At 40.1% G+C, this 27508-nt stretch overlaps 1 protein-coding gene across 1 annotated transcript in view; it reads right to left on the bottom strand.

Annotated features, from left to right (window-relative positions):
* Positions 1-27508, bottom strand: part of TAFA1 (TAFA chemokine like family member 1) — a 505032-nt gene that overhangs the window by 116973 nt on the left and 360551 nt on the right. The window contains exon 2 of the mRNA XM_068982543.1: positions 305-445. Coding sequence (XP_068838644.1) covers positions 305-445 — 141 coding nt within the window. The remainder of the gene's footprint in view (positions 1-304; positions 446-27508) is intronic.

The raw sequence follows: 27508 nt of genomic DNA on the forward strand, positions 1-27508 counted from the left end.
TAAACTCGATCCAAAATCAATTCCAAAATGAGCTGGATCCTCAAACTCATAGACTTGAAAAAATTCCTTCACCTTATCTTCTCTAACACACATTCAAATACAGCTATTTGAAAAACCTAGAGCCAGACAAACAAGAATTCAAACTCTATGCAAAGGGCTGGTATTTATCTAACTTTGCAGCACTGTAGAGGCACCTTCTTTATTATCCTGAACCATATTTAGATTAAACAAAATATATATATATATTATACACCATAACAACACAAATGAACCCATAGAAAGAGGAGTGAAACCAGTTACTCACCATCGACACAGGAAGGTCGGTTTCTTGTCGTTCCAGCCACTTTCCCAGGTAGACAGGAACACTTGACTGTTTGCGACCGCTCCTCAATGCGGTTTTTATTACAACATCTGTGCGCAGCAATCACTTCACACGTCCCTCCTTCTGGCAAGAGAGAAAGAAGCGGGATGCTGATTAGAGATAATTCAGTGGCCATTCAGGTATGTGCACATGTGAGTGGAAGGGTGCGGAAAGTGAAAAACGTAAAGGGAAGGGTTTCCATAAAGTAGAGTTACTATGGGATTCTCTCCTACAACGTGTATCTATACATGTATACAAGATTGCATACAAAGGATGTGTCGTGTCATCTGGGAGAAGACAGGCATCAGGGCACAACATTTTAAATGCAACAAAGAGCAACAACAAAGAGCCCTCAAGAGGCAACACTTCTGGGCTGTATGTATGGAGAGGTAGTGGAGCAGTGAATGCTCGGAGATAACACACAATAAAGATGCTGTGAGATTTAAATGCGTTTGGAGAGCTCACCCCTGCATTATCTTTGTGTTTACAATTCTCTGAGCTCCCACTAATGACAAGAAACTGACACTCCAGTGGTATAGAACCTGCAGTGTCAAGAAAACTGCCCTGAAATGAGCTTTCCCTCCTAGCACCCACTTACTCTCAAGGGAGTTGAATAGAAAATCTAGTTGAAGAGTCATTTCCCCAATCCAGATCTCACCCAAAAGTGATAGAAAAAGAAAATCAGTATGTGCTTCAAATGGAATCTCAAATTACAGACCAAGGCATATGGCTTCCCTTAATTATTACAGATCAGCCATGCTCTCTTCAGCATTTATTGGCAACCTAATGTATGCCACTCTCTGCTAGGTTCTTAACAGGTGCTCTGCTGGGTCTGTCTAAAGGGCCAGTGAAATTCAAGTGTATCTTTTCAGCCTGAAGGATACCAGCTAAGCCAGTTCTCCAGGGACATAAGAGGTACTCCAAGTGATCAGAAGCTTGGGATTTATTTCACCAACGTCAAGTTTTGCATTCAGGAAGAATGTTTTTCATTTGTCCATAACACTTAGAAACCTAGGCATTTAGGACTCTGTTGGCAGAAATTCCTCAAGCATTTGTTAAGCAACCACTGTCTACAGGTTCAGTTCAGTAGCTCAGTCGTGTCCGACTCTTTGAGACCCCATGAATCGCAGCACGCCAGGCCTCCCTGTCCATCACTAACTCCTGGAGTGCACTCAAACTCACGTCCATCGAGTCAGTGATGCCATCCAGCCATCTCATCCTCTGTCATCCCCTTCTCCTCCTGCCCTCAATCTTTCTACAGGTTACTGTGTTCTAAACTACACAGGATGTGTATCCAGCCGGTACATGGTGGGCACTTAAGAAACACTGAAAAGGAGCAGAGGGAGGGAAGACAGGAGGAAGGGAAGAATTTAAACACAACTCCATCCCGATCTGAAACAGTGTAACTCAGGGGCTTGCAACGCAGGGGCAGGGGATGGGATTGTTTTGCTATTCGCCCTCGCTGTCAATCAAATGTGGCAAAGTCTGAAGACATTTTTCATTGTCATTCCAGGTAGAGGGTGAGAGCTAATGACATCTAGTGGGTAGAAGCCAGGGATGCCCCTAAACATCCCACAGTATACAGAACAGACCCCACAGCAAAGAATTATCCGACCCAAATGTCAATAGTGCCAAGAAACCCTGGTATCATGTGATGGGAACAATCACAAGAATCTCTGACTGGACTTTCCTGGTGGTGCAGGCATTAAGAATCTGCCTGCCAATGCAGGTATCATGGGTTCCACCTGTGGTCCTGGAAGATCCCGCATGTCACGGAGCAACTAAGGTGAAGCACCGAAACTACTAATACTGAGCCTGCGCTCTAGAGCACACACGCCGCAGCCGCTGCACCTGCACACACAGCTCCTGAAGCCCGCGTGCCCAGAGCTGGGGCTCCACCACGAGAGAGGCCATCACAGCGAGAAGCTCACACCCTACGATGAAGAGCAGTCCCTGCTCAGCACCAGCAGAAAGAGCCCACATAGTAACGGACAGCTGAAAACAACCAAACACAAAATCTCTGACTTAAGCAGATGAATTGTGTCTTCCTCAATAGGATGAAAGAGTTTGGGCTTTCACACAAACCTGTTTTAGCCTGAATCTCAGCTCTTGTCACTGTTCCAGTCCCTCAGTTTTGTTATCTATAAAGTACACATATCTGTAAAGTACCAATAAAAATAACCTTGTGTCACAGAGTTAAGTAAATATTAACCAAGGTAACACACGTTAGCACTGAGCCTGACACATAGTTGAGTTCATATATGGTGCCTATGTTGGGAATGTCCAGTCACACTGATGTTATATTTCTTTGGGGATGCTGCCCTCCTTTCTGCCTCAGGAAAGTTCAAATAGGTTTTCTCCCAGAATACTCTTTCCTGTCTTTCCATTCCTCCATCTACCACTCACACATTAAATGCATAGACTGATTACAAAGGTCAGATCCTTAGAGACATTTCCTAATCTCCACCATTTTTCATTCTCTTAGAACTATACACATTTGCTTGCACGACTGTAACCACAAAACTGTAAGCTTGGGCAGAGTGAAGGTTGTTGCTTGTCCCTCCACAGCACTATGGCCAATAACTGGTGTGAGTAATCCATAACTATTGGTTGAATGAATGAAAGAATAAGTAAGTTAATGAAAATCAACATGATAAGTATTGACTTTGGACATAGATGGAAGGGGACACCCATCCCTTTTTAAAGAATTAGGAAGGCTACTGAAGTTGAGTTGAAGGGTAGGGCTTCAGCAGGGGACAATGAAGGGGAAGCATTTTGCTAATGTGAGAGGTTGGAACATGATTTTAAAACAAATGTTTAATCATAGGTTGACATAGATTGACAAATGTTTAATCATAGGTTGACAGAAGATTTATGAAGATAGTATAGTGAGCTCCCATATATCCCATACTCTACTACATATTCCCTACTTTTAGGCCCTTAATATTAACATCACTATGCTACACTTGTTATAATTAATGAACAAATACTGATACAGTGTTGTTAGCTAAAGTCTAGGCTTTATTCAGATTTTCTTAGGTTTTGCTTAATGTCTTTTTCTATGCTAGGACTCTTCCAGGATCCCACATTAATTTTAGTTATCTTATCTCTTTAGGTTTCTCTTGGTTATGACAGTTTCTCAGACATTCTTTCCTTTTTGAGAACCTGGACAGTTTTGAGCAGTGTTTTTTTTTTGTTTTGTTTTGTTTTTTATAAAATATCCCTCAAATAAGATTTTTCTTATGGTTTTCTCATGATTAAACTGTTATGTGTTTTTGGAGGAGGACCACGGAGGTACAGTACCGTTCTCATGACATCAAATTAAGAGTACATATCATCACATGACTTATCACTCTTGATGTTCATCTTGACCACATGGTTGATTCAGTACTTGTCAGATTTCTCTACCATAAAGTTACACTCCTTCTCCACTCTCTATGGTGTCCTCTTTGGAAGGATGTCACTGACTACAGCCCATCCTTAGAGAATGCAGAGTTATTTATGCTCTGTCTCTATCTCTGTGGGGTGGCAGTATCCATTACAATTATTGGAAATCCTTCTACAAGGTATATAGGTCTGCTCTCTTCCGTTTACTTAATTATTTATTATTTACATCAGCAAATTATTTATATTAATTGATCGATGAATTAATCATACCAGTATGAGTTCATGGCTCATTGTTATTTATTTATCCTTTGGGTTATAATCCAATACTATGCTATTTATTTTGTTGATCAAGATGGTCCAGATTTGGCCATTATGAGCTTTTCTAGTTGAATTGCCTTCTTCCTCTTCTTTTTTAAAGCGCTTCTTTTCTTTCTGGCCCTATGTTATGATTCTGCCTCACTGTGTTTATTTCCTGCCCTAGTCCTAGAATTAGCCATATCTCTAAGGAGAGTCAAGATATTTTAAATACCTGGGACAATATTTTAAATATTGGAACAGATAGAACTGAGGACTTGAAACAGGACTGAACAGAAGAGGACTTCCCTCTCCAGGGAGAGGCTTTGGGGGTGATTCTGCATTGCAATGAGGTACAACATGACTATGAAGCTTAGGAAAGATATGACCTGGATACTGCTCTTGAGCGATACCATATCCACTCTTTGACCCCATTCAGGAGGGGTGAGAGAGGGCAAAGAAGAAGAAACAAGAGGCCACTGCAGAATTCTAAGCAGGAAGTAAGCAGGCTTGAACTTGGATGATAAGAAAAGTATTTCTGTCTCACCACCTACCCATCACTGGATGACAGTTAATGAAAGAGCAGGGCTAGAGGCACAGTTTACTCTTTAACATCAACACTTGCAATCATGTCACTTTAGCTTATAATTGTCAGCAACAAGTACCCCCAGTCAAGTCACTAATAACTAGTTTTATACTTCATGAAAATACCACTAATTCTAAAGTCACCACTTAACTTTAATGTAAGATTGGAGCAACATTTTTGATTGAAAATGGCACAAAGCATATGAAAGCTCTCGTCTCATTTAGAGCCAAGCTAGCAGGGTGACAGACAAGCCAAATCATCTGAATTACTGACCAAGTTTGATAATGTGGACAAGGAGGTTGCCCCTGGAGGCCCAGGGCCAGTTCTCACTGCCCTGTTGTGGTGATGGTTTAATCACTGAGTCATGTCTGACTGTTTGTGACCCCATGGACTGTAGCCCACCAGGCTCCTCTGTCCATGGGTATTCTCCAGGCAAGAGTACTGGAGTGGGTTACCCTTTCCTTCTCCAGGGGATCTTCCCAACCCAGGGATCAAACCTGGGTCTCCTGCATTGCAGGCAGCTTCTTTACCATCTGAGCCACCAGGGAAGCACTGTTGTAAATGACTGAATTCTGTTCCCTGTCAGCTCCGGGCTCACTACACTTTAGTGAGCTCTGATTTGGGTGCTGTCCTTGGCACTTTACCTACATTAACTGTGAACCTCCCAGGAACTATACAAGGCATTGTTCCTACTTAACAGATAAAAGGGAAGTTGAATAACCTGCCCAGAGTCACACAAGTGTGCCCCAAGTCTGATGCACTCCAAACTCACACATTTTTTGCATCTTGTCACAAGACTTTCTTTGATGATAAAGAACTTCCAAAAGGAAGTTTGACACTTTGTTTAGAAGGCTATCAGGGTTAAACATTCTACCTACCCCTCCCATAACTGTGTCCTTGACCTCACTTACTCCACCCTTCTCTCCTTCCCTCTGCTCCAGCGCCATTGGTCTCCTTGCAGACTACTGGCTGAACGTGGCAGGAGTGCTTCCTCTTGGGGGTTGCTCTTGTTCACAGAGGTGTTGCTCTAAAGAGCAAACTGCCTCAACAAGTTGAACACTGAAACACCTAGGACACTCTTCCAGTGGATCTCTGGCTCACTCTCAACTCTTCCATAACTTTTCCAAATGTCATCAGAGACACTTTTGACCACCCTATTGAAACCAACTGAGTGACTTTCACTCATTGAAATTGTAATTCCTTTAGTCAGCACCCATGATTTCACTTTGCTCTGTGCCAGCCACTGCCCTACACCCAGTCAACGGGGTACCTGTAACTTACCAAATACAGTATATAATTTATTTATGTATTATGCTTTTTATATGTTTCTCAGTAGACTACAATTTTCTCAAGGACAGGGATTCCTGATGTTTCCCAATAAACATTGTCCGTCACATTATTGTTAGGATTTCAAAAGTACTTTTGATGCATATTTCATTTAAACTGCAAAACTGTTCAAAGACAGAAATAGGACTATTGTCATCTGTACTTTTTTGAGTGAGGATGCAGACTTAAAGCAGCCAAATGACATAGCCATAAAAGAATCGGCAATGATAATAGTATTCCAGGTGTTAACCATTTACTATTTACTATTAATACGTTACTCTCATCATGGTAGATACTGTATAAAGCTTCAATTTATTACATACTCAAAAAGCCCAAAGAGGTCATGATGACCCTCACTTTTACAGAGGAGGCAAGTGTCATCAAGAGCAGCTTAAACACTTACCCGCATTCTACTGAGCAAGTACCTGTCAGCATCTGGACCAGAATTTAGATCTTCTGACCCCATGTATGTATCATCTCCCCAGTCCCACCCTGGCACACATGCTGCCTTTTCTCTGAAAAGGAACAGGGAATTGACAAGTGCTCCATTTTCATTAAAACCTTGTATATAAAGTCAGTGACCCCAGACCACATCTTCCTTAGGCTAATGGATGATGGATTTGCACACTGGAAGCCAGAGGGGTTGCTGTAAATAATGAGCTCATCTGATCTTGACAAGTTGAACTATGGCTTCAGTGACACCTACTGCTCAGGTACACCAGTGTGGAGACCAGAACCGGGTCTCAGAGAACCACAGGACCCTGCCATTCAGAATGTCTGATGGGCCCTGCCATACACAGATCTGATTCCCAAGGTTTATGCTTGTGACTGACCTAGCCACAGTCAATCAGAGAAATGTAATCTTTCAGTAGAAATCTAATCTTTCTTTAGAATGCTAACTACGAAACCCTGGTCCATAGGCTTGCAATTACCAAAAAAAAAAAAGTTAGTTTTTTGGAAAAAGCTCAGACATGCAGTCCTTTGACTAGAATTTTTCAAGTTTTGCCTCCTGAGACTTCACAGATTATCTGAAAGGGTTCAGTTACATCCACTAGAAGAAAGGAGAAAGCAACTCTTGATAATTTATTTTTAATATTCAGTATAGCACTTCAATGTTTTATTTAAATGTTTATTTTAACATTGAGTATAATCCTTCAAAGGGATTTCTTTGCTAAGGAAAAAGTGAAAACCATTGTACTCGGCTGATGAGTAGCTCAAAAGCTAATGTCAAGTGACAAGTATTTGCTGGATGGATGGATGGATGATTGAACAAAATGAAATGTGAATTACAAGTCTGTCGTGGATTACTGCACAATCATTTAACAAGGAACTTACTGTTTCTGAGATGTTTAGATGTCTTTGGTACAGAATTGTATAGTAAGTTGGTAAGATACACTCCCCATTTTCAATTTCTATGTGTTTTATTATTATTATTTATTGGCTATATCAGAAGCCCACATTTACTTTGATCCACCCAAGACACCAGGGAGAGGCTGATCCAATTCTGTGAAAAGAAATAAAATTCTGGATTTCTATAATAAACATATGGATAAAACTTTTCAAGACCCTCTGGATTTTACTATAGTTTTCTTTACCTATTGGCCTTACTAGCTGGCTACTTCAAAAAGGAGACTGAAAATAAAAATATTCCCAGATTTGGTTCCTGTGAAAGGGAAGAGTTAGGTTTATCATAACCCTTTCTGGGAACTAGAAAATTGTTCTTTTAAATCTGTTTTATCTGCATTTTAAGAATTACCCAGTGAACTGTCCTTTCAAACCCAACTATCAAGGTTATTGCAAAATCATAATGACAATATTTGTCATGTAAATGCCTTTCAGTCTTTGGCACCAAAGACCATTCTAAATTTTATCTCAATCCAAGTCAAAATGATTTTGAGATGATCTATGGCCTCTCAAAGCAAAGTCATTTAAGTGCTCAGAAAACTGAGCTTTCCTTTCTTGCTTATGGATTACCTGGAAACTTGCTTCTTTTCTGGATTTCACTCAGCATCTGTAGGACCAGCCAAGAAGAGGGGTGAAGTAACATTTTCACTGCTGGCAGAGAATGTGTCGTAAATACAAGCCAGTATGGGATTTGTTTTTACTATTCAGATTTTCTAGTTTGTGGTTTGTATCATGGCTTTGTCTATAGGAAACACACCTAAGGTGAAATATATTATAAGAAATTAGCCTTCTACCCTAAATCTAATCTTAGAAGGGGGCCCTATTGTTCTTCCAGATTAGAAGGTAAATACAGTAATTACATGATGAATGCAGGCCAATCTGAAAAAGTTAGATATGTTGGATGGACATCGGTTTCCTAGTTTTCCCTCCAATACACATTTTTAAAACAGCGGCCAGCTTCCCACTCTTTTACCCCATGTTTCCCAGGAGGCAATGGGCAAGTCCCCTGCCGAGAAGCTCCCCAGGGCAGCTCTCCACTTTTTCTGTCTGCTCTTTCTTTTGGATTTGTCAGCATTTGGAGTGCATTATCAAAACCTATTTTTAACAGGAAGAGAAAGTTCCTAATAGCCCCAAAGGAAAAAAAAAAGACAGCATTTCAAGATTATTTCTGGCAACAGTAACTCTCTCTGAGGTGGAAAAGTTTACAAAAATTTCCAAACCCAATATGCTCCTAGCAATGATCCCTCCTTCCCAATCCAATGCATCGCTGTCTTGCCCTGTATTGGTGAGGAAACAAACAGAAGATAAATTGCTAAGGATAATATTTCTTTGAAAGAGAGTCCCCGTGGATGACAATTATATATCTTGATGGAAAGGGAAGATGAGATTAGGAATGATTGGCAGGTGGATGGCTAAAAATCTGATGATTGGGATCTTAAATGGTTTGTCCCCACCCTCCCCCCGCAACCCCGCCATGGACATCTAGTAGAAATAGCTTATACTGACAAAACTGATTGATCTGAGCTACAAACTGGGTCAACCATTTAAAAATGGTCACTTGTGGGAGATTGCTAATATCTAATCCTTTTTATCTGTCAGAGAATTTGACACTAGTATATTTTGGTGTTGATGGTTTCATGTCCATGACCAAGAGTAGCCAAGCAATTTGAAATGATCACAACACCAAGCTTTCTGGGAAAGAAGATGCTAGGGGAGAGTGTAAGGTTGAGATGGAAAATAATCTTTTTTTTTTTTTTTTTAAAGTTAATGTAAGTCTAAACTCTGTATTTTTGGGAGGAGAGGGACTCCTGTACTCACTATTCAGGTCTTCTTTAGGTGGTCTCCGAATCAGATTGTAAGTTATATCTCTCTTCTATATGACCCTACAATCTCATATAACTACCCCATAATAATATTTACAATGTACTATTTTGGCAGTTTTAAAGAATATTTCACTTTTCTTATCTCCATAAGAGCAGCAACTTTTATATTTCATTACTTTATTACTGGGTCCATTTCTGGGCTGTAATTATTTGCTGAATGAACCTCTTCCCAAAGACTAGCTTTTGTCCCCCATGTCTCCTAATTGGAATGACTGGTTTATCACCTCTCCATCCTGTTGGGCTACTTACTCTATAATGGCAGGAAGCTCGTCTTGCTTACTGCTTTATCCCTAGTGTCTGGAATGTGTGTGTGTGTGTGTGCGTGTGTGTGTGTGTGTCTGTGTGTGTGTGTCTGTGCATGTGTCTGTGTGTATCTGTGTGTGTGTGTCTGTATGTGTCTGTGTGTGTGTGTGTGTGTGTGTGTGTGTGCTTAGTGGCCCAGTCATGTCCAACTCTGCAGCCCCATGGGCTGTTGCCTGCTAGGCTCCTCTGTCCATGGAATTTTCCAGGCAACAATACTAGAGTGGGTTGCCATTTCCTTCTCCAGGGGAACTTCCTGACCCAGGGAATGAACCTTGTGTCTCCTGCGTTGGCAGGCAGACTCTTTACCACTGCACCACCTGGAAAGCCCACAGTACCTGGTGTAGACATTTTCGTACTTGCTAGGTTACTGAGTAATTAAATAACTGAATGAGGGAAAGAAGAAAGAAAAGAAAAAAGCAGAGGAGGGAAGAAGGACAGCGTTAGATAGGAAAAAGAAAGAGGAATAAAGAAGAGAAGGGAGAAAATGAAAGACTGATACACATTAATCCTCTTTGGGGATCTTTTCCTGAGTATCCAATATGTGGTCTTTTCAGAAAATGAACTTGAATAATAAATGTAGCCTTTGCAAAGAAGTGCTTTATTAACTATGCCAAAGCCTTTGACTGTGTGGATCACCAGAAACTGTGGAAAATTCTGAAAGACATGGGAATACCAAACCACCTGACCTGCTTCTTGAGAAATCTGTATGCACATCAGGAAGCAACAGTTAGAACTGGACATGGAACAACAGACTGGTTCCAAATAGGAAAAGGAGCATGTCAAGGCTGTATATTGTCATCCTGCTTATTTAACTCCTATGTGGAGTACATCATGAGAAACACTGGGCTGGAAGAAGCACAAGCTGGAATCAAGATTGCTGGGAGAAATGTCTATAACCTCAGATATGCAGATGACACCACCCTTATGGCAGAAAGTGAAGAGGGACTAAAAAGCCTCTTGAAAAAGTGAAAGAGGAGAGTGAAAAAGTTGGCTTGAAGCTCCACATTCAGAAAACGAAGATCATGGCATCCAGTCCCATCACTTCATGGGAAATAGATGGGGAAACAGTGGAAATAGTGGCTGACTTTATTTTTGGGGGCTCCAAAATCACTGCAGATGGTGACTGTAGCCATGAAATTAAAAGATGCTTACTCCTTGGAAGAAATTTATGACCAACCTAGATAGCATATTCAAAAGTAGAGACATTACTTTGCCAACAAAGTTCCGTCTAGTCAAGGCTGTGGTTTTTCCAGTGGTCATGTATGGATGTAAAAGTTGGACTGTGAAGAAAGCTGAGTGCCAAAGAATTGATGCTTTTGAACTGTGGTGTTGGAGAAGACTCTTGAGTGTCCCTTGGACTGCAAGGAGATCCAACCAGTCCATTCTGAAGGAGATCAGTCCTGGGTGTTCTTTGGAAGGAATGATGCTAAAGCTGAAACTCCAATACTTTGGCCACCTCATGCGAAGAGTTGACTCATTGGAAAAGACTCTGATGCTGGGAGGGATTGGGAGCAGGAGGAAAAGGGGATGACAGAGGATGCAATGGCTGGATGGCATCACCGACTTGATGGACGTGAGTTTGAGTGAAGTCCAGGAGTTGGTGATGGACAAGGAGGCCTGGTGTGTAATACACCTTCTAGAAAAATCAGCTTGGAACTTTGGTTTGGGGGAGAGCCAAATTGTGCAAAGGAAAAGATTTTTACTCTAAGCAAAATGATTGAAAAATGAAACTACAATTAAGAGTAACCATAAGGAAACTTCAGTCCTCATTAATGGTAAAGCCAGGATATATCTACTTATAGTGGAAGCCAACTTTTGGAGGAAATGAATAAAATGTGCTTAAGGAATGCTAAGACTGACATGATAATTTGGATCTAGCATTTTCACTCTATTGCAAATAGTTCCTTTCTTTAAAAGCTGTAAAGTAAGAAGAAGCGCAGGTGTTTTGATATTCACTTTTATAGGACTTTTCGATCAAGGCCTTATAAATAGCTCTCTTGGAATCTATTGTAGCGGATGTCAGAAATGCATATTTAAGACTGTGTTAAAAATGCTTTATTGACCCAGTGGACTGGAAGGAAGCTCCAAGTGTCTTTGTAAATCATTGACAAGAGAGACACTAATGGCTCTTTAAGCATGTCTTGGTCAAGGAGGGCAAAATGGCTGCTTGATTTGTTTATACTTGAGATTAAACAAATTACCATCTCTTCTGTCCCAGGGTTCTGTGGTATATACAGTGTAGACAAATGCAGGAAAAAGAAACAAATTCTGGGCCAAACAGTCATGTCTGAGGCAGTAGAGGAAAATGGATAAAATATTGTAGAGTCAGGCCCCCAAAGTTCAAGTCCTAAATCAGCTTCCTATTGTTTTCTATTCTATGTCTCAGGGTTCTCTTCTGTAAAACGTGAATAATATTAACTTATTAGGGTTGTTGTGAGGACTAAATGGGTATGAGGATTAAGTGAGTGCAGGCAAACTGATTATAATAAATAGCTGTTAATACATTGACCAGCACACAGCATGTCCACCATAAATAAGACCTGACATTCTTCTTACTGTTCACATAAAAAATGAAACCCAATTTCAAAGACACTACCAGAAGCAGTTATATGTGACATGAATTTTGATGGAAGGACACAATTCTGAAAGGTTGGAAAATGGAAGCTTTTAGTTTTCAAGTTCCAAGACTCTCCTGTCAGATGTGTGAACTGTTGGTGCAATGACGGGTGGTCTACCTGCTTTCTGCTTTGCATCCTTGCTTCATCTGCTCTTAAGTCTTTATTCATTTTTATTCTGTTTCTTCGTGATGTTTATTTAATGGCATACCAGCAGGAATACCCTCTGAGAAGGAAGCCCAGTAACAATGATAAACTAAAAAATTCTCTTAAGGAGGGCTTCTCTGCTGGTCTAGTGGTTAAGAATCTGCTTTGCAATGTAAGGGACACCAGTCTGATCCCTGGTTTGGAAGGATCCCACCTGCCATGGAGCAGCTTAGCCTCTGCACCACAGCTACTGAGTCTGCTTTCTAGCGCCCACGAGCAGCAATTACTGAGCCCGCATGCTGCAACTATTGAAGCCCACACCCCAGCTCCTGCGCTCCAAAAGAGAAGCCACCGCAATGAGAGGCCCCCACACCTCAAGAGGAGTAGTGCCTGCTCACCAAAACTAGAGAAAGCTCAACCATACGATAACAATGAAGACCTAGGGCAGCCAAAAATAAATAAATAAAAATAAATTAAAAAAAATAGTTCTCTTAACATGGGATTCTTCTATTAGTCTCCATGGGTAAGTGTATGGATATTAAAAGGAACATGAGTAATGACAATACACAAACTCCATTATCAAAACATAGAAGGACAGCAGGCAATGCAATGGCTCAGAATCTATTATCTCTAAATCATAACTATTTTATGACATATTTTCTTCCAGCTAAACAAAAATACACACTCGAGGAACAATATTCCTGAGTTAGCTTAGAAGCAAATCGAGAAGATCAAGATACAATTTCAGATTATCCAAGGAGAAATGGCTTTAAAATAACATCCCCTGAAAGAAGCATTTTTATTTTAGGGTCTGATTTTCTCTGCTGGGTCCTCTTGCTGAGTCTTAAACTGATCTTAAATTCTAAGTCCTTTCTGTGGTACCCACAGGAGAACCACATGAAAATCCATAGGCATTAGCTTTTACTTCCATCTATGGTGAAGCTACTTAGCAGCAGCAGCAGCGTGGTCTAATTACTCTCAAACTCCAAAGTGAATTATTAAGTTTTAGGAAATCTGTTACACAAATACTAAAATTAACATTTGCTTATGTCTATTGAATCCTATGGGTTTCCCTGGTTGCTCAAATGGTAAAGAATCTGCCTGCAAAGGAGGAGACCAGGGTTTAGTGCCTGGGTTGGGAAGATCCCCTGGAAAAGGGTACGGTAACCCATTCCAGTATTCTTGCCTGGAGAATTCCATGGACAGAGGAGCCTGGTGGACTACAGTCCATGGGGTCACAAGGAGTCAGACATGACTGAACGATTAACACACACACACATTGAACTCTATAATGGTTTTGTCAAGAAGTGGTCTCTACATTATCAATGGCTGGGATCCAGGTGTAGTAGGATCCACGTGTAGTAGGATATTTAAGACAATAGCATTTGAGATTGTATTTTAGAGCCATATTGATGGGATTTAAATGCTGCCTCCACCCTTTGGGATCTGTATTATGTCAGGAAGATCATTTACGCTTTCTATTGTTAGTTTCCTCACCTGTAAAATGGGGAAAATAACAATACTTTCACGATTAGGGAGTTGTGAGGATCAATGAGGCACTTGAAGTATGCTTGAAGTATAAGAACCATACAAGTGTTTGCTGTTAATAGTCTTGCTATTTTTAATTTTAGCTGTTGTAACCATCAGCACTTCTGAATGACTATCTCTGGCTCTCCTCCCCCTAGGTTTAGGGTAGTTCCCAGTCCCCTTGTGGGAGGTGGGGCCATTTGAGTATTTCTGTATTAAAGGAAGTGATCTGTCATTTTCATGATATTGTTTAGTTGCGAAGTTGTGTCTGATCTTTGCAACCCCATGGACTGTAGCCGACCAGGCTCCTCTGTCCTTGGGATTTCCCAGGCAAGACTACTGGAGTGGGTTGCCATTTCCTTCTCCAAGGGATCTTCCTGAGCCAGGGATCGAACATGCGTCTCCTGCACTGGCAGGAAGATTCCTTACTGCTGAGCCTTCAGGGTTCACTTTCATACCAAGCTTTTAATTCCTTGTGGAAGACTCTGGAGCTCTCTTCTTCTTGGTGTAGTAACCAGCAGTGTTTTAGATCAGGGATCAGCCAATTTTTCTATAAAGGTCTCAGGTCAAAAATGTTTTTAGTATTGTTGGCCATCTGATCGTGGCAATTACCAAACTCTGCAGTTGGAACGCAACCGTGAACAAAACATAAATAAAAAGTATGGCTGTGCATAAATAAAATTTTATGTATGGAAAGTGAAACTTGAATGTCATGTAATTTTTTAGGGGTCATAAAATATTCCTCTTTTGATTTTTTCCAGCCATTGAAAAAGGTAGAAATCATTCTTAGCTCATAAGCTATATAAAACAAAACAAAACAAAACAAATGTTGGGCCAGATTTGGTCTATGGACTATAGTGTGCCCACCCCTATTTTGGATATTGGCTTCTCCAGCAGTTCCAGTTCCTGGGTGACACCTCCAAACACAGCCTCACTGAGGAACCACAAAGGGCATGTTGCTTGATCAAGAAATAAACCTTCATTGTCTTAAGCCAATGAGAGTTGCGGGTTGTTTGTTATTGCAGTTTAATACAGCCTAATCTGACTCATGTATTATTCTTTAAGGTGATGAGAATAAAAAAGGTGTATTACCCCCTTAAGAGACCTTAAATTTGCTTCTGTAAATATGTTTAGTGATAACTAAGGTGGAACCATTCCAAGGCTTTTACCCATGAAATACAGTCTTTCAAATCGATGCCATCCATGAAGAACGGAAATGAGATATAGCCGCTCAGCTTCCTCCTCTGTGCACATATCTCATCCCAGCCAAGGATCTGGCCCTTGTCATCTTGGTGTTTTATTGGTGTAGCTGAGAGGTAATCACAAAAGTATATATTTCTTCATATCGTGAGACTGTGCCTCTCCTCCACAGTCAGCAAGATCAGAAAACACACATTTAGGGGAAAAGAAGGCAAACAGAAACTCTGATTTGTGTTACACATTGTAGAAGTCATTAACTATGACTCAGGTAGAAAAACTTATTACTTCTCTTTTTGACAGTGATGACAATTTAATAGTATTTGACTCTACCGAGTTACATAAAGCGTCCGGAGGCATTGAAAGGGACTGTTTATCAAGATGATAAACAAGGTTTCCTTTCCTTCCTGGCTGCATGGATGTGATCAGGAGTCTGAGGCCATCTGAAATCACTTAGTCTGGCCACCAGGCAGACGTGAAGCTACACGGGACCATCTGCACTTGAAACGAGCTTCACTTAATTGACCTGCTCCACCAGCTCAGCACAAAGGGAGGCATGTTTATGTGAGTACATGAGCACCAGGGCATTCAGTGTGGATTTGGTGACTGAGGGAAGGGTATTAGTCCTACTGAAACCCTGCTCTCTGGAAATCTCATACTCAACTAATCTAAAAACATACAGTCACTTTTGCCTTCTGGTTTACGTAAAGCAGGCTGGATTAATTCTCAGATTTCTGAGAAAGTAGAATGAGTTTGAACGGGTGAGTATAATTTTTAAAAAAAGTGCTTGCTTTTAGTATTGCTATTATTAACTGTGGCAGTCGCTAATGCCATTAGTCATTTCTACTTTGTGCAAGTGAAGTGTTATTTGTGTCCGACTCAATCGTGTCCAATTCTTTGAGACCCCATGGACTGTAGCCCGCCAGGCTCCTCTGTCCGTGGAATTTTCCAGCAAGAATACTGGAATGGGTTGCCATTTTCGCCTCCAGGGGATCTTCCTGACCCAAGGATCGAACATGCTTCTCCTGTGACTCCTGCATTGCAGACAGATTCTTTACCTACTGAGCCATTGGGGAAACTTTCTCCAAAAAGAAGTTTCTCTGTTCTTCTGCAGAGAACAGAAAATAGAATACTACTACAGACTAGAAAAGTCTCTATTCTTTTTATCTGCCCAGCAAATTCTGCTGCTTCTACTGGTACTTGCTTCTTTGTTTTCCTTAGGGAGTCAAAGGCCTCTTTTCCAATGTTAGCTCATAGAGTTTTGAAGTTGTTGGTTCTACCCCTGATCCAGAAGAGTGCAAAGACTCAAAACTAACTAAGTGGATTATGAATTCTCTAGAGACCAAGTGATTGCTCCAGTCCCAGCTCAAGCTGTACACAATGAGATCCAATTGTAAACTATTCATTCTTGGGAAAATATTTTTTTCTGGAAGTCTTTCTAATGAAAAGATGTAAATCAGGAGTTTGCCACTATCTTAGTACCATGACATATAAGAGTGCAAATGAATGGAATCAACAAAGAGGGAAGCCAAGTGGAAAAATGGAGTGCTTCCTGGCATTATTGTTACAGCTCTGCCTGAAGCTGGCAGCTTACTTTGGGCAGAACATGCTGTTTTTTTTCTTTAGTTTGAATTATATATTCTACTGCAAAGAGTCATGAAGCTGAGTTATACCAAAGGTATAAAGAAGATTCTCTGCAATTGTAATTTCTTCTTTTCTATACATTTGTTACATGCAGTACTCTAAGACAGCTTCCAAAACTGACCTCTATCTCAGTGCCACCTCCTGAGGGAAAACTTCCTATGCTTCCCCTGTTAGGTCACGCAATACTTATTGTCTTCTTTTTCATAGAGCTAAACCAACAATTTTGGTCAGAGGACCATATACTCATGCATTCAAAACTATTTTTCTGTTCCCCTTATAACTATGATGGACACGTGACACAGTTCTTGTCAATGGGTTATATACGCAAATTTGCTAAGTATATCTAGGAAGACTTAGCTTTCCTTACGTAACACTTGCCCCTTCCTGTTTACTATTTTTTGCTTCTTTCTATCTGAAATGAAGGCTAGACAGCTGGAAATATAGCAGCCGTTTTGTGCCAATGAGAGAAAGGAAGGTCAAAGATGAGGTCAAGAAAATCGTAGAGACTTTAACCTGGAGAGTGTTAAGCAACTGAAGCCAAGTCACCAAACAAGCCTCCAGATTTTCTATTGAATGAGAAAATATAAATGCCTGCCAGTTTGCTTAACCTACCACCCAGATGAGAGTCCCATTACTTGCAACAAAATGTAGTTCTGATATATTGGTACATGTTACAATTTTTGATAAATGCTTTAAGAAATATATGAGAAAACGAAATAAAGTATCCTTAACTCAAAGATCTAGTCAGAGACCTAAGACAGAGAGAAAATAAAAATGAATACTTCAAAGTAGAAAGTAGTAAGAGCCTTGAGAGGGTAGTCTCTTTCCATTACTGGAGTGTCTGACGGATTACAAGATACTATCTTCATCCTATATGGATTGAGTAAGACTTGCTGAAGTAAAAGGATTTGATTCAGGTCTTTGGTCCTTCAAGGATTATTTGTTCTTGTGGTGATAGGAGATAGACACTTCAGGTTCAAAGAATAGGGTGAGCAAATACCTAAGGATGAGGCCTGTGACAGACTCTAGAGTGGTCCCCTCTTCATGCTCTATCTAAGGCTCTCCCCTTAGTGAGGATGGTATTTTTAGAATACAGAGTATGGAATATAGTATGGCAAAGATGATAGAATACCACTTCTGTGAGTAGGTTATAGATATGGCTAAGATAATGTGATGTCATTCCCATAATGATCTTTTATCTGTATCTCTGTATCTGCAGCTCCACCTCTATCATCAAGTCTCGTTAATATGCACTAAAGAGGCTCAAATATTGACTGGAAGGACTGCTGTTGAAGCTGAAGCTCCAATACTTTGGTTGTCTGATGCAAAAAGCTAATTCACTGGAGAAGACCCTGATGCTGGGAAAGACTGCAGGCAAAAGGAGAAGGGGATGGCAGAGGATGAGATGGCTGGATAACATCACTGGACATGAGTTTAAGCAAACTCTGGGAAATCGTGAAGGAAAGGAAAACCTGGTTTACTGCAGTCCACGGGGTTGCAAAGAGTCAGATACAACTTAGCAACTGAACAATGACTATTAATACAACAACCACAGAGACACTCTACTTCCAATGCTGACTTTGGGAGAGGATATATGGAAATGTCCACATGGTAAGGAATTGCAAATGGCCTTTAAGCACTGGGAGTAGTCCCTAGTTGGAAATCATACAACTGCAAGGACATGGATTTTATCAACAGTCTAAAGGAACCTCTGGGGAGAATCTACATGTCTGTCAACTCATACTACGTGGTACACTTTTCCTCCAATGTTTAGGGATTAGTTAGGTAATTTCTGGTAAAAATCTCTACCTCATTTGATATTTGATTTCAGTTACCAAAGACATCGCCTAAAAATCAACTGCACTCATAAGATCTAAACAAGTATGAACATGGACATTGTGGTCTTTAAGAATCTGATTGTTCAGAGAAGGAAAGAACTTAAGGACAGCTAAATTAAGGGTTAGGAAGTTTAACTGACATGTTGAAATTTGCCAGTTAGTAAGACAAACCCCAACTGTTTTTACTTGCCTATCTTTTCATTCTTTCTTCTGATAAGAGCATGTCAGGTTTCCTTTGGGGTGTGACTACTCCCACCTTATTTGCAGTCCATGTAGGGCAGGTGAACTAAAGCTTTCAGGGGTGGAACTGTGACCTAGACCTGGCCACACAGCACAGTCCTTCTACAGTCATGGAGACTAGTCTGAAGATGGGCTTGTGATCCAAAAGTTGGTTCAATCAGGCTGAATCAAGGCTAAGGAGAAATACTGGGAAAAAACTTACTTTCTGTTGGACTAGATGCAAGCTGATCTTTTCAGAGATTCAATGAAGAATTGAACTGATCTGGAGAACAGTGGACAGAAGAGATAGTGATGGACCTGGCCCTTGTGTAGATACAACACTGCTGGCTCTTACTCTGGGCTCTTTCTTTAAATGTGCTAATAAATTCTTTTTTACTGTATTGGCTTCAGTTATTTAAAGAATTCTGTGGTGTTATTTTTCACGTCACTTCTCCAAGTCCCCAACAACAACTGGTATCCAAGAATTCAATTTAATTCAATTCTGACCCTAACTACCTGCAGTTAGTGCAGACCCCACAGGTTGAAGGGTTCAGTCCTCCAACACCAACCTCACTTCTGACAACAGTTGCAAATGGGATGGCCAAACTACCTGCACTTTTGTCTGACTTGGTGCTAACTTCAGAGGTTCTCATGACTCCTCCTCATGATTTAATAATTTGCTGGAATGGCTCACAAAACTCAGGAAGGCAGTTTATGCTTCCTAGTTTACTATAAATGATTCAACTCAGGAACAGCCAAATAGAAAGGATGCCTAGGACAAGGTATGGTCAGGGGTTGGGAGGAGGGAGGTTTAAGTGGAGCTGCTACAACTGCTCCAGGTACTGCCACCTCCCCACATCGCAAAGCATTCACCAACTCAGATGCTCTCAAAAACCTGTCATTCTAGGGAGGTTTTATTGATCTTACATAGGCATGATTGATTTAAATTGCTGGCTATTTGTGATTAACACAACTTCCAGCCTGCTTCTCTCCAACCCTCTTATACCTTGGTTTTCCTGGTACCTTGGTCATTTTGGTGATCAGCTTCTGTCCTGAAACTATCTCAGGATCCCCCACCACGAGCCATCTCATTAGCATACGAGATACACTTATTAATTTAGAGAGTCCAAGACTTTTACCAGCTGTGTGCCAGGAACTGGGTACAAAGACAAAACACTTTTCTATGATACCCTGGGAATTTAGTTTCAGGGTTCTAACATTGTATGTAGAATCTTTATGAGAACTTAATTTTTTTTAAATGCACATAAAGTATTTGATACAGTGCCTGAAACATAGTAAAGGCACAAACTGTGTAGCTTTCTTTGTTACTATTAGTGTTCCTGTAATAAAAGTCATCTTTTAAATTTACTGAGACCAATTGGGAGAGAGAATCAATTAGATAATGATTTTATGATACATCTACTGCAGATGAAGTCCAAATAAGTCACCATATTGATTCCTAGCAATTAAACAATCGGGTGAACTGACTCACGGCAACTGGATGGCTGAGCCTCTGTTGTTAAGAAATTCCAAACAGCAGAGTCATGAAAGAATTGGTAAAATATTATAGTGAAGACTCTTGAGCTCAGTAGTAAACCAAACATGGGTTTGAATCCCAACTAGGTCATGTAAAACATGCATCTCTTAAAGTCTCTGAGTTTTGTAAAATGGGATTGTGAGAATAACTTCATTAAGTATTTGAGAAGAATAAATAGAGTAATAAATATGAACTGCTCAGTACAGTTTGACTCAAACTGTAAAACTTCATAATCATAGCTTTTGATGTTTTAATTATATTGACTGACACAAATACACTGAATTTCAACTCTTAAGTGATGTAAATTAGACCTTAACATTTTTATGACCAAACAGTATTGAATAACTGACATTTGAGCAACATAGAAGCAACGTGTAGAAATAGATTAATTTAAACTTTAACTTATTTAGACTAAATGAGAGAGAAAATTTACCACCTAATGTAAAAAAATGCCATCTTTCAGAATTTCAGCTTATGCCTTTAGATAAGTCAGACATAAAGAGACCTTGCAGTGAGAAGTATGTAAAAACAAACAAAAAAAAGACTGCTTTTCCTTGGTTAGATATCAGTTCATCAGCACACATTTTATGAGTGATAATCTGAAGAGCAGAATATGGTTACTAAAGTTTTGAGTTCCCTGAAGAAACAGCTATGTAAGTTAATGCTTGTAATGAAATTACATTAGGGAAAAGCTGGCTGAAGAGTACATAAATTTCAACCTAAGGCTAAAGTTTTCTTCTTCACAGCAAATTATATTCAGGTTAATGGGGTCAACATGGGAATTGAAGCTATTGAGGAGGCCTAGGCGTCACACAGCAAATTTCCACTGCACTCAATAATGCATGAAAGCCATTTGGAAGAATGTTGTTTCCAGACAAGTGTTTGTGAAAATGCAAGGTCCTTAGAGAAGAGTCTTACACAAGGAATGCCTTTCTCCTTTTTTCCTCCACAGATTCACTTAGACCTCTGTCTTGGCCTAGAATGTCTTCTTTCCTCCTCAGTCACTTCACACCCTCCAATCTCTCACCCCTAAACTCATCACCTCGCTTTTTCTTTGGTTCCACATCGTCTTTGGAAGCTGAGAGGAGCAATCTGAAACGGCAGTCAAGAGAACAGATTTCGACTATTTAGGGTGTGATTTTACCCTTAGTTCTGGGATGAATTTAACTGTGGAATCCTTGATAAATGACTCTAACCATCAGTTCCTCTATCTGTTAAACAGAGTTAATTTTAAGAAGCCCATGGAGGAATGGCCAAAACACATATTAGGTCAAAATTACCTCAGAAAGTCACTAACTCCTTCATTAGACTGGAGAGATGCTAACAGTGTAGGTGACAAGACAAATTAAAAGGGGAAAACAATTGACTCAAGAGGGCCATCTGTGAAATGGGATATTTCCTGCCATATCAGTGAACAAGGATGTCACAGCCATGCATGATTCATGATGCTGGCCCTCAAAATGTGAGCCTCTGAACCCCAAGGGCACCCAGGAAGAACAATGCTGGCTATTGGCAGCCAGCAGTCACTCCCCAAGGTGAGCAAGGAACTAAGGTGTGAAAAATCAAATCCCAGGATGCTGGCCCCAGATGGGTGAGATGCATATAAAAGGAATGATTGCAGTAAGCCCAGTCTCTTGCATCTTCCCATACATAGAAAAGTGCTAAATTCCGAGACATTGGTTTTCCTTAATTAACAATAATCTTTTGATGTTCAGACCACTTGCCTCTTGTTACAGCTTCCATATAACCTGACTCCTCCCCCTAGGTCCTCTGAACTGTTCTCTCAGGGTCACTTGAGATGCTGTCTCCAGGGCTTGAAGTCCTAAAAATTCCCACCAAATAAAACAGAACTCTCAACTTCTAGGTTGTGACTATTTTTTAAGTCGATACATCTCCATCTCATGCCCACTCCAGGAAATATCCAAGAAAAAATCATAAGAATTAGCATTATTAAAATTCTTATCTATTTGTATTGGCTCTAGCTCAGTTCTACTTGAGTATGTGTGGTTGAATTGAGTGAGTTCAGTGCATTCGGAGGGCTACTGCTGCTCTTTGTGTTGGAAGGTTACAGACATAGTCAGTTTTACTCTATATTATATTTTCAATTTCAGCAATGAAAATTGTGTCTAGTTTTGTCTTCCCTTTACCGTGATATCTAAGTATCTGCGAATAGTCTCAGTTTTGGCTTTTGGCTCACAAAGCCTGAACTATTCCTATTTTGCCTGTGAAGCAGATGGAAACTTCTTTCCTTGTAGGTTCTTTGACTAGTCTAATAATTAAATTGACATAATGTAGATTAAGAGGAGAAAAACAAATTTAATTTCATAGGTACAGGAGCTCACAGAAATGTGAGACTCAAAGGGTAGTCAGGTAGTTGAGGCTTAGAAAGCATCCTGAGCTAAGGAAAAGGCTAGGGGCCTGGAGATACAAAGGGAAAGAAGGTCATTCATAGGCAAATGAGAGGAGATGTTTGGAAAACAAAAGTTGCCCTGCTTTGTAGATAAATTGCTTAGATAAAAAGGTATATCTCTTAATATGTTGTTGTTGTTGCTCCGTCGTGTCTGACTCTTTTGCGACCCCATGGACGGTAGCTGGACGGTAGCTGGACAGTAGCTGGCCAGGCTGCAGTCAAAATATGCCTCTTTGGCATATGTATTATTTTAAGCTGATATTTTAAAGAAAATTGGGGCATAAAACAGCTCTGAAAGCCAACTAGAAGTTATTCTTCTTAAAAAATTATTTACATTTCTAAGGGAAACTCCAGTTGTACGGATGTCTCCCTTGTTATACCAGGAAGAGCATGACTCAGTTTTTAACAACTCCTACTAATGGAGACAGCAGGAACTTCAATCTGCAAACCAACCCTTGTGTACTGTGCTCTTTTTGGTCATCTCCCATAACTCACTGATCCCACCCCAGTATCTTTTGTCTTTAGCTAATGAGTTTGGGTGAACTCCAAGAGTTGGTGATGGACAGGGAGGCCTGGCGTGCTGCAATACATGGAGTCACAAAGAGTCGGACACGACTGAGTGACTGAAGTGAACTGAACTGAAAGACAGTATAAAGGTAGTGGCTTTGTCCATTTTGGTAAGTTATTCACTTTTCTAGAGTCTCTCCCAAGTATACAGGAGGTATACATGTAATTAAACTTAATTTTTCTCCTGCTCATCTGTTTAATGTCAATTTGGTTGTTAGACCAGCCATAGAACCGAAAAATATTTCTCCTCCAACAGTGTATACCCAAGAATAATGAAAGCAGCCATCCAAGAACTTTTCAAAAATGTTTATAGCAGCTTAATTCATTACAGCCCCAAACTGGAAAGAACTTAAATGTTCATCAACAGCAGAAGAAATTTCTGGTATGTTTATGTAGTAGACCAGTATACAGAAATGAGAATGAGCCATCTACTCCTGTATGGAACAAAGGCAAAAAAGTGGCCAGATACTAAAGAGGATATAGGATTTTAATTATTTTAAATGTCTTTTTTTTAAGGCAAAACTGTATGGTATTAAAACTTAGGAAAGTAATTCCCTTGGAGGACAAAGCAGTGACTGAAAGGGGTCACAAGGGATGTTGGTGGATTTTGGTATTATTCTGTTTCTTTATGTGAATTGTGGTATCAAAATGAATACAGTTAGTAAAAATTCACTGAGCTGTTCATTCATGACTTGTATGCTTTTCTCAGTGTATCTATCAGTTCAGTTCAGTCACTCAACCACGTCCAGCTCTTGGCGACCCCATGGACTGCAGCAGGCCAGGCCTCCCTGCCCATTACCAACTTCCAGAGTTTACTCAAATTCATGTCCATTGAGTCGGTGATGCCTTCCAACTACCTCATCATTTGTTGTCCCCTTCTCCTGCCGCCTTCAATCTTTCCCAGCATCAGTCTTTTCCAATGAGTTAGTTCTTTGCATCAGGTTGCCAAAGTATTGTAGTTTCAGCTTCAGCATCAGTCCTTCCAATGAATATTCAGGACCGATTTCCTTTAGGATGGACTGGTTGGATCTCCTTGCTGTCCAAGGGACTCTCAAGAATCTTCTCCAACACCACAGTTCAAAAGCATCAGTTATTTGGCGCTCAGGCAATGGCAACTCATTCCAGCACTCTTGCCTGGAAATTCCCATGGATGGAGGAGCCTGGTAGGCTGCAGTCCATGGGGTCACGAAGAGTTGGACATGACTGAATGACTTCACTATCAATTTTCACTTTCATGCATTGGAGAAGGAAATGGCAACCCACTCCTGTGTTCTTGCCTGGAGAATCCCAGGGACGGGGGAGCCTGGTGGGCTGCCATCGATGGGGTCACACAGAGTCGTATACGACTGAAGTGACTTAGCAGCAGCAGCTTTCTTTATAGTTCAACTCTCACATCCATACATGAACACTGGAAAAACCATAGCCTTGACTAGATGGAACTTTGTTGGCAAAGTAATGTCTCTGCTTTTTAATAAGCTGTCTAGGTTGGTCGTAACTTTTCTTCCAAGGAGCAAGTGTCTTTTAATTTCATGGCTGCAGTCACCATCTGCAGTGATTTGGGAGCCCCCCAAAATAATCTCTCACGGTTCCCACTGTTTCACCATCCATTTGCCATGATGTAATGGGGCCAGATGCCATGATCTTCATTTTCTGAATGTTGAGCTTTAAGCCAACTTTTTCACTCTCCTCTTTCACTTTCATCAAGAGGGTCTTTAGTTCTTATTCACTTTCTGTCATAAGTGTGGTGTCATCTGCATATCTGAGGTTACTGATATTTCTCCCGGCAATCTTGATTCCAGCTTGTGCTTCAGCCAGACTGGCATTGCACATGATGTACTCTGCATATAAGTTAAATAAGCAGGGTGACAATATACAGCCTTGACATAATCCTTTTCTTATTTGGAACCAGTCTGTTGTTCCATGTCCAGTTCTAACTGTTGCTTCTTTACCTGCATACAGGTTTCTCAAGAGGCAGGTCAGGTGGTCTGGTATTCCCATGTCTTTAAGAATGTCCACAGTTTGTTGTGATCCACACAGTCAAAGGCTTTGGTGTAGTCAATGAAGCAAAAGTAGATGTTTTTCTGGAATTCTCTCACTTTTTCAATGATCCAATGGATGTTGGCGATTTGATCTATAGTTCCTCTGCCTTTTCTAAATCCAGCTTCTCAGTGTATGCTGCTGCTGCTGCTAAGTCACCTCAGTTGTGTCCGACTCTGCGTGACCCTATGGACAGCAGCCCACCAGGTTCCTCTGTCCATGGGATTCTCCAGGCAAGAATACTGGAGTGGGTTCTTAGTGTATAATGTTTCAATTAAAAATTATCTTAAAAAGAAGCAAACACTGAAGCCTTTTAGACTTCCTACTGATAAGACCCCCCCATCTCAACAGAAATTTTGCTTTAAAGTAAAGAAATAAATGAAGAAAAACAGACCCTCTTTTATAATTAGGAAATGCAAAGTTGGAAATATTTTTTTCTAATCATTTTTATAAAAAGGATAAAAAAGGCTAATGTCCAGAGTTTATGATCTTACATAAAAGCAGGCACAGACACAACTGGGGAATTATTAACAGACATTTTTTTCGCACTATCTATTGATATTAAATGGATGTATTCTGTGACCCAGTAATATCAATTCTAAAAGTCTCTTCTACTGATATCCTTACAAAAGTTAACAAAGCTGCATGTACAAAGTTATTCAGGGTACCTTAATTCATAATAGCTAGAAAAATGAGATAGTTATTAAAGATTATATAAAAATGAAAAAATTAATTACAAAGAGGCCAGGCTGATGAAAGCTTTTTCTGTGTTTCCTCTGGGGGAAAAAAATATGAGCTTAAGAAGTGCTGTCAAATATCTACTATGATTAGCCACAGATGGAATAATTGAAAAATCAAGGCAAAACACTTGCAGACTTATAAGTATATTCAAGTTCTCCTTGATTCAAGGTAGAGGTCGTACAGACATGTTTTCCAGCATCTACAAGTATAAACTTTAAAGATATAGGGCTGTCTTTATCAATATAGACCATATAGTAGCTGGCAGAATTCACAATTTTATTTTAATTAAAAAGTTATCTTTGACTCATGGGCAGAGATAATTTTCTTATTTTCACTGTAGAAAAAGTTCACATATAAAATACAATTAAAGTGACCTGTATTGTGGTTCATTAACTTTCACAATAAAAACCCTTTTCTTAACCACCAGTGTACAATAACTCTTTTGGGTCAGTTTCTCAGATAAATATCATTTAACAATGCAAAAAATTACAACCTAATTTTCTACAAAATAGGTTTTTGAAGTAAAGCTAAAGCACTGATGGTCAATCACATGAGATCTATAGTCCATTGTGATAAAATTGTTGGCTAATTATTAAGCTTTAGAAAGACCATTCAAAAGGCCCCTTTAGTCACTTAAGTTTATATTCAAAAGACATCAGATGGCCATAAACTCTTTAAAAAGATCTAGTAGAATTGATTGCTAGCTTCACAGTTTGGAATAGAGACCCAGGAGGTCCAAAGGAGCCTGGTACAATGAAGACCCAGTGTGCCTGCTATCTATACCTAAAGATGCTGGGGATCTATTAGGGAGAGCTAATAAATAAGAGGTTGGTGCCAAGATTTTGAAAGAAATTCATGGGATAATGAGCTGAAGATAGCAAGAAGTAATAGAGATAAATATTAGATACAACCTATTAGAAAAAAAGGTGTAAGTATACATGGAAAAGAGGTTTAACAGCAGCAATGGCTCTGAAAAAAGGAGACAGATTTAAATGGACAGTGAATTCAGAATGAGGCCTCTATGTGATGTAGTACGGAGCTCAGTTAAAGACTCCACCTGCCAGTGCAGTAGACACCAGGAGACTTGGGTTCAGTCCCTGGGTGGGGAAGATCCCCTGGAGAAAGGAATGGCTACCCACTGTAGTATTCCTGCCTAGAGAATTCCATGGACAGAGGATCGTGGTGGGTATAGTCCATGGGGTCGAAAAGAGTCAAATATGACTGAGTGAATGATCATGCATGTGATGTGGATACTAAAACTGCTAAAGAGCTTTGAGGCTTCATTAATACAAGTTGAGTATCTAGTTTAATTATTTCAACCACTTTTTTTCTTTTAAATTCATAGTAACTTTTTATAAAGGTAAAATTGAAAGCTAGTGATTTCAATATGCATTCATTCAGTGGCATATTCCCTCCAAACTCCTTCTAAGACTTTTTTCCGTGTCTCTCACAGTCAAGTTCCAAGCCTAAGTTTTCATAATGTAA

Source organism: Capricornis sumatraensis, chromosome 10 (genome assembly GCF_032405125.1).
Source record: "Capricornis sumatraensis isolate serow.1 chromosome 10, serow.2, whole genome shotgun sequence".
Classification (NCBI taxonomy): Eukaryota; Metazoa; Chordata; class Mammalia; order Artiodactyla; family Bovidae; genus Capricornis; species Capricornis sumatraensis.